The following is a 12,323-nucleotide window of genomic DNA, read 5'->3' on the forward strand; positions in this document are numbered from 1 at the left end:
TCAGCGTACAGTATATGTATATGTATACTCTCATCAAGAGTGCACCCTCAACTTAAAGTTAGCAGAAAAATTCCTTCTATGCTTCTATAGAAGCAGGACAGAAGAGACATTGACAAGCAAAACGAAAGACAGGAAATATTTGCAACTTACTAGACCGCCACAGCAGGAGTGTGTGTATGATTTTTGAGAGTGAGGCATGTCACATGAAAAGAGCACCACAGCTCTAGTCCGCTGACTGAACTCATTTATTCTTCCATTTTTATGTGATAAATTCATTTTTTTATACAAAATGTGTGATTTTTGATCCAGGCTAGACTTGCTATTGCTCCAAGACCAACTGACAGGATGGACATGGACAAGTAAAAAAAAACTGAAAGTTTTGATCAAAGTCTCTTGGAAGTCCTGAAGAGACTTCTCTAGATCCACCAGCCGTAGTATTTGAGACAATGTTTTGAAAGCTTTACAAAAGTGAACTTCACATATCATGTTGCATCTCACGGAGACGTGTTGAAGTTACGTGCACTGAAACCAGTAATAATGTAATTTTCTGCTGGAGAGGAAGTGTCAGGGATTTGATGCTGCACTGTGCTTCACGAGTGTCTGTGTCAGAGTGAGAGGAGCAGGCGGACACACTCAGACAGTGTGCAGACAGAGAGGCAGGCAGTGGAACCATTTGGGAGTTTGATGAAGCTGTTGCCTGTGTGACCATCCAACAAATCAAGTCTCATCATGCTCACATCTGCACGCAGCAGAGCCGAATTACAAAACCCTGGAACACTGTATGAAATCATGTCATTATAACAAGTCATTAGAATAACATATTGCAAAATAATTATCGCTGTCATCACGTGGGGCTGCTCAGCTTTGGAATTTGCAATGTCTCTGTATGCATGGATATGAACTATAATAGGACTCTACTCCTGTTTATTTACGCAATCATTCAATCAAGCCTATCATGCAGCAGCAGTGTAATGCATAAAATCATGTGGCTATATGTCAGTAGCATTATTTCTGAAAGTGCTGATCTCCTGGGATTTTCACTTCTAACAGTCTGTTGACTCAAAACAACACATGTCGGGTTCCTCTCCTGTCAGCCAAGAACAAGAATTTCAAGCTTCCATGGGCACAGGCTCAACAAAACTGGATAACTGATAACTGGAAAAAGGAGTCTGGTCTAATGAATCTGAATTTTTACTGAGGCTTCAGATGTATGAGTCAGAATTTGGCATTAAAAGCATCAGTCTATGGAGCCAACCTTGTGTCAACAGGCCAGACTGTGATTGTTGGTGTGTTTAATGGTGTGGGGAATGTTTTCATGTCAGATTACGGGTCCCATAATAACAATCAGCCATTGTTTAAATGCCACAGTCTTTCTGAGTATTGTTCCTGACTATGGCCACATTTTATCATCTTCCCAGTACTACAATGGTGTACCCAATACAGTGCCTGGAGCCCATTACTGTGACAGTGATGACTATTTTGTTAACACTTGTACACTGATTTGATAATGGTATAGTCTGGTAAATGACAGATATTTCCAGAATCAAAGATGCTCTGCAGAAACTTTAATCAAAGTTGAGGACAGAGGATAAAAAAACAGCAGTAGCAGCAGTTCCCAGAAAACCTCCACACACTCTCTCTGTGAGGCTGAAGCAGATCAATACACATCATGTCTCTGTTCAGAGCCCAGCCTTCTCCTGGGCTCAGACCTTCAGCAGCCACACAAACACCTACACTTTCTTAGTATTTCTGTCTTATGTCACAATTGCACCATGAGTCGAGTCTGCTCCAGCCTGACTTGATTTTATTAAGATTAAACCTTTTTTTTTTTTTATGTCTCAGACTGACGATGCCTTGGGCCCCAGCTGGAACTGGCTCTACTTCATCCCTCTCATCATCATCGGCTCTTTTTTTGTCCTGAACCTGGTGCTGGGAGTCCTCTCTGGGTAGGTTCGCTCTTCAGTCCTAAGATCCCAGTTTAAGCATATTGAGTTTTCCGTGTCTGACTGCCAGACAGAGTGTCCCAGTTAAGGGTCTGTCTATTTGTGTCTCAGTAATGCAGCCTGTAGAATAGACCTTTATTTGACATTCCAGTCCATTGCATGCTGGTCAGTAGTTAAATGGTGCATTCAGATAGTCATTGGTCATTGGTATGAATCATGCATCTAATGTAACAAGTGTTAGTCATTGTTAAATTCACTGCAGGAGCTGAATCAATAATGGTTGTATGCATTCACCTACCACTGTAGTTTCAGGATACATATTTTTTCCCAGACTCATATGAGGTCAAAGTGACCTTTGAGAACTGGAATCTAATCCTTTTATCTTTGAGTCCAGGTTACAACTGGTCAAAATTTGAATAAGTATACAAAAGCGCAAACATCCAAAGTATACTTTACTGTATTTACTGGCTTTAAACAAGAAACCAGGAAACAACCTCAGACATCACCCTGATGAAGGTAAGATAGCCCTAAAGGTTTTGAGAATAACGCAAGGTGAGAGGAGCTCCGCTAGGTACATATTTTTCTAAGTTTGATGGAATTGAAGTTCACACTGGTTTGCATCCCACCTCGTGGATTTTCAAACTTAGAAATGTTAGATGTATAAGCAGCCTGCATATGTTGTGTATCAGTGCTTGTCCTGGTGCTTTTACTTTTCTGGTGGAGAGGCTTGAGAGCAGCTTCAACATAGCTAGATTGGTGTCAGGTGAGGGGCCATTCAAGAGGAAGCACACCCACACTCAATGTGGAGCTAGCAATGATTCCCTGTATAGCAAATGTCTGTCACAGAGGCTACAAAGAGCTGCCAAACAAGGGTACTCTCTGAGGCCTTATGCCCAACAGATGACTAAGAGGATTAACTGAGGACTGCTCAAATGCACCGTTGGTTTCGGTCTCTGTGAAGATATCTGAATCTTCTGTAATGTGTGCACAGGTTCAGTCTGGTCTCCAGGTCCTTCACACCATCCTTTGAAGAATTTATCAAATGAGCTGCAGGTTCACATGCACTTTATTTAGTTAATGGGACTTTCTGTTTCCCTGGCTGGTTATGTAGTTTGTGCAGAAACTATACTGTCAACTGTGTTTCAGCAAGTGGTGTCAGAGTCTGTTCAAGTTAATTAGTTTTACAAGAGGTTAATTGGGGATCCAATGCCATTATCTCAATGGTAAAGAGAAGAGACCTCCCCTCCCCCATCCACTCTTCTCCTCTCCTCTCCTCTCCTCTCATCTCCTCTCTCCTTTTGTGGTTGTATAAACAATGAAAAGAGCCCAGTTCCAGACAACAACAGCAAATGTCCCCAGGAATTGTCTCCAAGTGCAATTATTTACGCCCCTGACCATAAATCCTTTTACCCTGAAAGAGTAAATAAATGTTTCTCTGGTCTCTGCAGGGAATTTGCCAAGGAGAGAGAGCGAGTGGAAAACCGCAGGGCCTTCATGAAACTGAGACGCCAGCAGCAGATTGAGAGAGAGCTCAATGGTTACCGGGCCTGGATCGACAGAGCAGGTGGCTTTATTCCCAGTCACAGCTGAGAGGAGACACAGTAATTTGGCTCTTGATGAGAAAAAGAAAATCAATATTTCACTTTAGGCTAAGACTAATCCTTTTAATTGTGGAGCTGTCTGATGCAACCTGTTGTCTGCCGGCTGTATGTTACAATTAAGCTTCAAATATAGCTGCAAAGAAAAAGATGCCAGTATATCTCTTTCCATCTGAGCCATCATCCGCTGCTCATTTCTGATCATACTCTGACTTTGTGCTTTCCAGAGGAGGTGATGCTGGCTGAGGAGAATAAGAATCCAGGACCCTCTGCTCTCGATGGTAAGAACGTTTTATTTCCCTGGTCGCTCTGTGCACATTGTCACTCTGCAACTCTCACATTGCTTTACATTCTGTTTAATTTTTAAGCTGGCCAGTTTGCTTTGTAAAGGCTATTCAGTCATATGCTATTGTAGTTTTTGTTGCTTATTCTCATGATTTTAGGATCAACACTAATTTTCTTAAAATACAGATAAAAACATGAAACATTTTTTTCAGTGAAGATGAATTACACATTTAGTCTGGTTGATCATTTAAAACGGTGTTATCAGTTGAGGGGTCAGTCCACCACATTGGTCCAAACTGAAATATCTTTATAATATTCGTTTGATTTCTATGAAATATTGTACACACATTCATGGTTCCCAGATGATGTTTCCCATTGACTTTGAAGATCACAATTCCTCTTGTGCCACCAGGATTTGTGGTTTTGAATAAAACGTCTCAACAACTGTTGGATTACTATGAAATTTGGTGGACACAACACGTCACCAGAGGATGAAACCTAGTATCTTTGGTGATCCTTGGGATTTTCATCTAGCGCCACCATCAGGACAAAATGAAACCACTGCTACATTTTATGACCAAACTAATGACATTCCCATCAGCCTCAACTTTGTGTTTAGAAATAAGAATCCTGTGTTAGCATGGTAACCCACAACATTATGGTGAACATGATGAACTTTGCATGTTAGCACTGTCATTATGAGTGTACTAGCAGCATTTATATCAGAAGAATCTAAAAAGCACCACTATACCCAACATTTAGGTGATCCACTTACTTAATCTAGCGCCATCTTCAGGTGAAAACTATACAATAACACATTGGTTTATGTGCTAAACATTCCCCTCATTAGCTCTACTGATTTGCTCTAATTAGCAAATGAAAACACGCAAAACAAATATGTTGAACATGATAAATACTAGACCAAGATCACAATATGTTGTGATTTAACATTAGGCCCCACAGACCATGCTGTTATAAATTATGCTGTTTTAACATTGTGACCATGCTAGTATGCTGATGTCAGCATTTAACCCAATCTGCATCTAGGTAAAACACAATGGAGCCACTAGAACAGGCATTTTTTTAATTTTTATATCTATATCAATTTAAGATTTGAGCTTGCACAGATCAGTGTTACAGTCTGCAACTCTGAATGCCACGTAGTGAGAGCATTACCAGTGATGGCGTTAAACCTGCCACTGGACACAGTGCTTCACAGAAGGCTAAGTACCTGCTCTGACCCTCTCAGCTCTACTTTGACCTTTCCTCCTCGCTAAACCAGCAGGGCTTTTATTAAATGTTGATTGATTGGCAGCACTCAGGAGCCTCCCAGAGTGGAGTACAGGTGGTGCCTATGGTGAGAACCTTCCTCTGTTCTGCTCTCCGACTGCTCACACACACACACACACAAACACACTGTCACTGAAATGTACACATGCAAACACTTTCCGCTTCAGTGTGTTACAAAATAAACTAAATGATGCAAATATGGAGTAAAAACAAACTGCTGGCTGCTGGGATGGGAATAAATGCAGAGGCTCTGATAGCGTTGCCGCATTGTAGTTGCCTTAGCAACCTCTGATCTGAAAGAACATGCATGTGCTTGTTGTTCGTGTGTGTGTGTGTGTTTTCGGTGTGTGTGTGTTTTGACAGGACTGTCCCTTACTTTTGCAAACACTCCTGTGAAATGGCAGCAATATTTGTGTGTGTGTGCGTTTGTGTGTGTGTATGTTTGAACAGTGGCTTATTTAAAAAAGTCCTCAAGCAAATATTCAGTAGATTCAGAAATCAGGTGGAGGGGAGGTGTTAGTGGTGTAGGCTGAAAGGTAATCATAAACACATACGTCAGTGAAAAGGTCAAAACACACCTCGGCATGTGCCCACTGCACGGCGTGTCCCCCAAAACTGAATGGCAGAAGCACTTGCACGTAGCTTAGATACAGAAGATGCATGGACCGTCAAAATCGCCTCGGAGCATGGTTTGCCATGATGGAGATCTCAAAATAGAAGCAGAAGGTTTCCATTCAGTTGTTTGGATCATTACACAAACATTAAATCATCATTTTTATCTCATTCATAATGAGCTCAACTTTGCCTTTCAGCTAAAACTTCACAGGCATGAGCTTGTCTGGCAGATGCTTCCCATTTCCTTCACCATCACCTTTTCATTGCATTCTCATATTGTCTATGTATGTGTGTCTTTATAATGAAGGGGTGGTCCTACAAAGTGTTTTGGCCATGTTGATGTACAGAAAGTATATGAAAGTACTCACTTCCAAACCTGATAGGCACACAGTGCTGGACAGAAGTGATGAAAACCTGAAGACAAGAAATGTCCGCACACTAGTTTATGCTCCCTCAAACTTTTCACTTACCTCCTAGGTAACGTTTCAGGCACAGGTCCTTCTTCAGGTCCTAAATGTTACCTGGGAGATTATTAAAAAATCTTTCTTGTCTTTCATGATTTACAACCAACAATATCTAATCAGTGATTCAACATGACATCATCAATGAAAAACTGCTTCAATGGTGTTTCCCAAACCTTGGCCTTGTGTCACTGCCCTGACAGTATGCTCTCTCTAATTTCACTGAATGAATTACTGTCTGTGCAGCTTGCTGTACTTTTTAATGCTCATCATGCTTTGTCAGCAGTGTTGAAGAGAGCCACCACCATCAAGAGGAGAGGCATGGATGTGGTGCATCGAGGGCAACCAGGGGAAGAACAATATGGTGACATCTCTTCTGTGGGTGAGTGGGAGTCTGGACAGGCTCATAAATATGGGCATATTTTGTGTACATACTGCAGTGCATACTTGATAAGGCTATTAAGCCCACACTCTGGGTTCAGGATTCACAGTGGGAACATGTACTAATACTGTCTCTCTCTGACTCTCCTGTTTCCCCCCAGGCATCCCCATGGCCAGAGCAAGTATCAGGAGCGTCAAGCGAGGTCCGACAGCCTATTTTCGGCGGAAGGAGCGTCTCCTGCGCATCTCCATCCGCCGCGTGGTGAAGACACACACTTTTTATTGGACGGTGCTTGGCCTAGTGGCCCTCAACACACTTTGTGTGGCCATCGTTCACCACAACCAGCCTCTCTGGCTGTCCACCTTCCTCTGTGAGTCACACTTCATTTCAGCAGCTGCAGGAATATAAGAAGTGTTCTGGTAGAAGCTGTCAAATGCTCTAAAAAATCACAGTTTTATCATGTTTTTGCAATAAGTCAGTTTCAGAATACTAATGACTGTCTCTGTTCCAGACTATGCAGAGTTCCTGTTCCTCGCTCTGTTCCTGACTGAGATGTTCCTGAAGATGTACAGCCTGGGACCACGTCTCTACTTCCACTCCTCCTTTAACTGCTTTGACTGCAGCGTCAGTACTCTGTCTCCCTCTCCTTATATTTGTTTCTCCCAAAATCCAGCTGCTTGTGTTGATTAGTTATGCAGCATCCTCCCTCACACCCTATATCTGTTTCTTTTGGCATGCTTTCTGTCTCACTCTCTGTCTCACCTTTCCTGTCAAAATGCCATAATTGCTATACATCAGTTTATTAATGTGTTTTTTTATTCAAAGCTGCAGTTTACTTATGAATTCCTATTTTCTCAGGTAATTGTTGGCAGCATCTTTGAGGTGCTCTGGGGTTTCTTCAGGCCTGGAACTTCATTTGGCATCAGTGTCCTCCGTGCTCTTCGTCTGCTGAGGATCTTCAAGATCACCAAGTTAGTCAACTCTACAGTCTTTGCATTGTGCAGCTTGACATGTTGTTGTGATATGCAGTTGCACATATTTAGAATGAATAAAGTGTAATGAGTCGGCTGGAGATTCATTCATTCTAAAACATTTAAGATCCTATAACCAAACATCCATGACATTCATTACAAAAAGTTAAACTCTTACTTGACTGTTGGCGGTCACGTATATACTAATTTATTACAGTATAAGAATTATGCACTTTGTTGTCTTTTTCTCACTAACATGGCCTTTTGTTGCTGTCAAGGTATTGGGCGTCTCTGAGAAACCTGGTGGTCTCTCTGATGAACTCCATGAAGTCCATCATCTCCCTCATTTTCCTTCTCTTCCTCTTCATCCTTGTATTTGCGCTCCTGGGCATGCAGCTCTTCGGTGGCAGGTAACATTAAAAAGTCATGAGCAGCTAGAAATGCTTAGAGAGACACAATACCTGCAGTGCATGAAGTCTTAAATATTCAATAGCTGCTTAACTTTATTGATTGACAAAATGATAAAGTTATTTTAATCTGTGAATTTTAACAGGGTTGCGGGCTAGTTGCAATTATAATAAGCTGATAATATCACTGTAAAATATATGATATAAATGTTCATGTCTGGGGTATATTGGCTTCCTTTCTGTATAGTGGGGGGATTTGTAGACTTGTTGTCCATCTTTCTTTATGGAGCATATGTATGTTGTCTCTCTTGATATCATTACTGGATTATTTTTTATGGTATTTAAATATGTCAATTAAACATGTTTCAATATATATTAATGCAAAATATATCTGAATTATTCAATTCACATTACATAGAAGATCGAGACTTTCAAAATGTATAGAGAAACCCAACAGTTCCCACAATGAGCAAACAGATATTAAAGACCATACCTTTGTTAAATAAATGTATGTATATACAAAATGATGTGACCTTGACCATTAACAGATTTGAAAAAAAAATCATTGACAAAGGGTCCTGATCCTTCCCCTTAACCAATTTGCCACTAAATCCAAATTGGATTAAAACTGCCCCAGTTATCATTGTTACAGACAGGAAAAAGCCACAAATTACCACACACACATCCACTGCAGCATTATATGGGTGTTATCCATCTGAGCGAACACTTGGGCATGTCGATATTTCTTGTGGTTTCAATGGACACAAATTTACAAACTTAAACACAAGGCTGATGAAGATGTCATGGTTCAATGGATTTCTCTTTACTGAACAGAAACAGGTGAGGAGAGAATAGATTGTCCTTTTCACAGTTGTTTTCATTATAGAAAGAAACTGAGACTGTGCCTTTGTAACACTCAGCTATTACTCTGTTTTCCCTCGAGTCCCTACAAGCTGTCGTTTCAATAAAGGCTGGCTGAATTAGACAAGCTCGGTCTTGTGTATGAACTGGCCTCCAGAATACAGGGCTCAGGAAAACCCAAACTGCAGCTCCATCAGCCAGTCAGAGGAGGAAGATTGATTTTTCTTTGACTAAAAAATCTTTAAAAAACAACATAGACCCAACTGTGCTTTTTAAAGAAAAAATATGTCACATCCTGTTTCAAAGGTTCATCTTTGAGGACTACTCCCCAACAAACTTTGACACCTTTCCCGCCGCCATCATGACCGTCTTTCAGGTCTGGAAATATGACAATTTACTGCTCTCTGCCTCACACACCTTTCTTACAGTAAATCACAATGCAAGCTAATTTTTAACTATTCACATCATTGATGTTTGCGAAGCACAACTTCTGTGGATAATATTCTGTGTGACTGTGTGTGTGTGTTTTCTCAGATCCTGACTGGAGAGGACTGGAATGAGGTTATGTACAACGGTATTCGCTCTCAAGGAGGAGTAAAGTCTGGCATGTGGTCCTCCATCTACTTTATTGTGCTCACATTGTTTGGAAACTGTATCCTTCATGACTCCTCTGTCAGATGTGGAAGGTTTCATTCACTTTACAGTTGTCACTTTCTCTGTCATGGTAGAGTAAGGTCCTGTCCCTGTTGACCCCCTTAGCCCGACCATTTGGCTCTACCCCTTTGTTTTGTGCATGGTCTTGAAGCGGTCATCTAGCCCTTCAAACACCTCTTCAACCGTAGTGTATTCAGGACCCGCCTAAAAACGAAAGTTAGGCAGAAATTCCAGAAGGCTTTATGAACAGATGAAGCAAATCAGCATGGTGAGCACTGTGGGTAAAATGTAAGTATGTAATGTAAGTATGAAATCTTGCAAAATAACCATGAACAGCTTGTTATAGTCATTTAATTATATAGTAGGAACGTTCTCAGAAAGTTAGATAAAATAAAAGAATCATAAAATAAAGGATCACCTGAAATACTCAACTCAGAGCATCTAAATTATTCTCTTACCAAGTTCTCTGGCTAACATGACACCAAAACCCTAATTTTTTAGTCCAGGTTTCAGCCTACAACTCCAGAAGAAAGAAAAATAAAATGTTTGAGGCATTTCACCACTTTATGATGAACTTAATGGTAAAATATAAATTCACATATATTTGATCATTTCCATTAATAGTTTTATCACTGTCACTTTCAATTATTTTCTGTTATTTCCACTCTTGAGGCCATTTTCCTGTAATGATAAATAGTTGTGAATGATTAATGTAAGACAGATTTTTACTGTTTTAATCAAATCACTTGATAATTTATCAATCTATTATTAATCTCGATTTTCCATTTTACATAACTTTTTTGTGCTGAATTTTTAATTCACGCACATTTTCCTACTTCCTTCCCTTTACCATTTCAGTCTGCATGTTAGGGTGACATGTGGTTTTCTGGATTAGGTCACAAAGACAGGACTGGATGGTTGAATCCCATGCAAGTACACGTATCAGTCTCTTAACAAGGAGTCATTGTCAGTCCTTAACTCAGCTGTGACCAGACACTCTGCTGAATGTCTTCTTGGCCATCGCTGTCGATAATCTTGCGAATGCACAAGAACTCACCAAGGTACTAAACAGAGATATAACTATAAAGAGTAAGACTGCTCTTATCTGCTTTAGTTCTCAGGAATCTATTACTTTCTGCTAAATGATAATCTCTTCACTCTGTCCAGTTCTTCTCTCTTACTTTTCACTTCACTTCTGTTTAATTATTTAAACTTGCAGATGCTTTAGTCAGTCAGCCGCCTTTTGCTCTCTTGATCAGGATGAAGAGGAAGCAGAGGCAGCGTTCAACCAGAAGCACGCTCTACAGAAAGCCAAGGAGGTCGGCCCGTTGTCCTCCTTTATGTCCTCAGAGTAAGTAAGCAACCGCTCTCCCTGCCTGACTTGCTCCTCTCCTCAGCCTCACTCCCTCCAGAGAGCGTCTCTATGGGTCTGACCCCCGGTGCAACACTTCACACGTGTTGCTGTGTCCTCCAGCAAATGACAAGTCTTATCATTTGGTGAAGTAGGATAGGGTTAATAATAATGATGCAGAGCAGTTATAGAGGAAGGTTAAGGGTTGTCACGTTATATGTTATTTGAAAGCTTGACTCTTGTTTCTGTTTCTGTTGTATTTGTTTCTGTCCCACTAGAGACTTATTGATAGACTGAAAGGCCTCCTGTCAAACCTCTGCCTGCTTGCAGCGCTGCATACTCCTAATTGAAGTCTATGTCTCCATGGTTACTGGTTCCACACCAGGGGTGGGAGGTGCCTGTAGTGTTGTCATGGAGACAGGGTTACTCAGTTTCCAAATTAACATGGTGTGTCCATCAGTAAAGTGGACGTTGGGGTTGTACAGAAGAAGTAAAACAAAGTGTGTGCAGGCTCTGATCTGTTGTCTCACTTGTGGAAGGTTTGATTCCTAAAATAACGTGACATTGTTTTCTCAGTGCCCAGCCTCCTGCCACAGTGGATTGTTTTATTACTCAATGCATCGTTATAGGTGGTGGACGTGCATGTGCATGCACACGAGTGGGGGCGTCTGGTCCAGTAAACAAGCACTTTGTTGCATGTGCATGTGGAAGATTTCAGAAGTTAACATTTTATTAAACAATTATGTTCCTTCTTTGTCTCTCTCTTTCTGTCTCTCTTTCTCTCTCTTTTTTTTCTGTCTCTTTCTTTCTTTTTTATTTGTTTCTTTATTTCTCGTTCATTCTTTCTGTCTTTCTCTCTCTCTCTTTCCTTCCTTCTTTCCTTCCTTCCCTTACTTTTTGCCCCTTCCTTCTTCTCTTCCTTCCTTACGTGCATTCCTTCCCTCCCTCTTTCCTCCCAACTGCCTCCTTCCTTCCTTCCTTCCCAACCTTCCTTTTGTTCCTTCCTTCTTTTCTTACCTCTTTATTCCTTCCCTCCCTCCCTCCATTTCTTCCTTCCTTACCTTAATTTTTGTCTCTTCCTTCCTGTCTTACTTTCTTACTCACGTCCTCCCTGCCTTCCTTCCATTCTGCCTTCCCTCGTCAAGGCATTTGTTTCTCGAAACTTCCTGCACATAAATGAACTGATGGATCAGAACAGACCAGGAGAAGAACCAGGGCAGAAAGTGAAAGTTTAGCTTTGTTTTAGTGTCAGTTGAGCGAGCAGAGGGTCAGGCCCCTGTCAAAGCCCATAGAGGAGACTTGAATACCTCAGGGTCGTCTGGACCGGCATCTGTATTCAGAGAGGACACTATGAACTTTAAGGGTTTCTGGTCTCAACTCAGATGTCAGCTGTGAATCCCCACAAGTACCTGCCCCCGGTGACCTTGAAGAAACTTGCATGACAGCATTTGCTCAGTAAAAAAAGAGACGGAGAGAGAGATGTTGCATGTTGGAGGCTGATGATC

General features: G+C 41.2%; 1 protein-coding gene across 1 annotated transcript in view; it reads left to right on the plus strand.

The window, feature by feature from the left end:
* LOC109644884 (voltage-dependent R-type calcium channel subunit alpha-1E) overlaps window positions 1-12,323 on the plus strand; it is an 84,449-nt gene that overhangs the window by 50,928 nt on the left and 21,198 nt on the right. Inside the window, exons 9-21 of the mRNA XM_069522038.1 lie at window positions 1,843-1,946; window positions 3,392-3,507; window positions 3,769-3,822; window positions 5,142-5,183; window positions 6,479-6,574; window positions 6,735-6,944; window positions 7,086-7,198; window positions 7,433-7,545; window positions 7,824-7,955; window positions 9,120-9,189; window positions 9,348-9,465; window positions 10,461-10,528; window positions 10,727-10,818. Of these exons, the coding sequence (XP_069378139.1) occupies window positions 1,843-1,946; window positions 3,392-3,507; window positions 3,769-3,822; window positions 5,142-5,183; window positions 6,479-6,574; window positions 6,735-6,944; window positions 7,086-7,198; window positions 7,433-7,545; window positions 7,824-7,955; window positions 9,120-9,189; window positions 9,348-9,465; window positions 10,461-10,528; window positions 10,727-10,818 (1,328 nt within the window). The remainder of the gene's footprint in view (window positions 1-1,842; window positions 1,947-3,391; window positions 3,508-3,768; window positions 3,823-5,141; window positions 5,184-6,478; window positions 6,575-6,734; window positions 6,945-7,085; window positions 7,199-7,432; window positions 7,546-7,823; window positions 7,956-9,119; window positions 9,190-9,347; window positions 9,466-10,460; window positions 10,529-10,726; window positions 10,819-12,323) is intronic.

The sequence above is a fragment of the Paralichthys olivaceus genome, chromosome 3 (genome assembly GCF_024713975.1).
Source record: "Paralichthys olivaceus isolate ysfri-2021 chromosome 3, ASM2471397v2, whole genome shotgun sequence".
NCBI lineage: Eukaryota > Metazoa > Chordata > Actinopteri > Pleuronectiformes > Paralichthyidae > Paralichthys > Paralichthys olivaceus.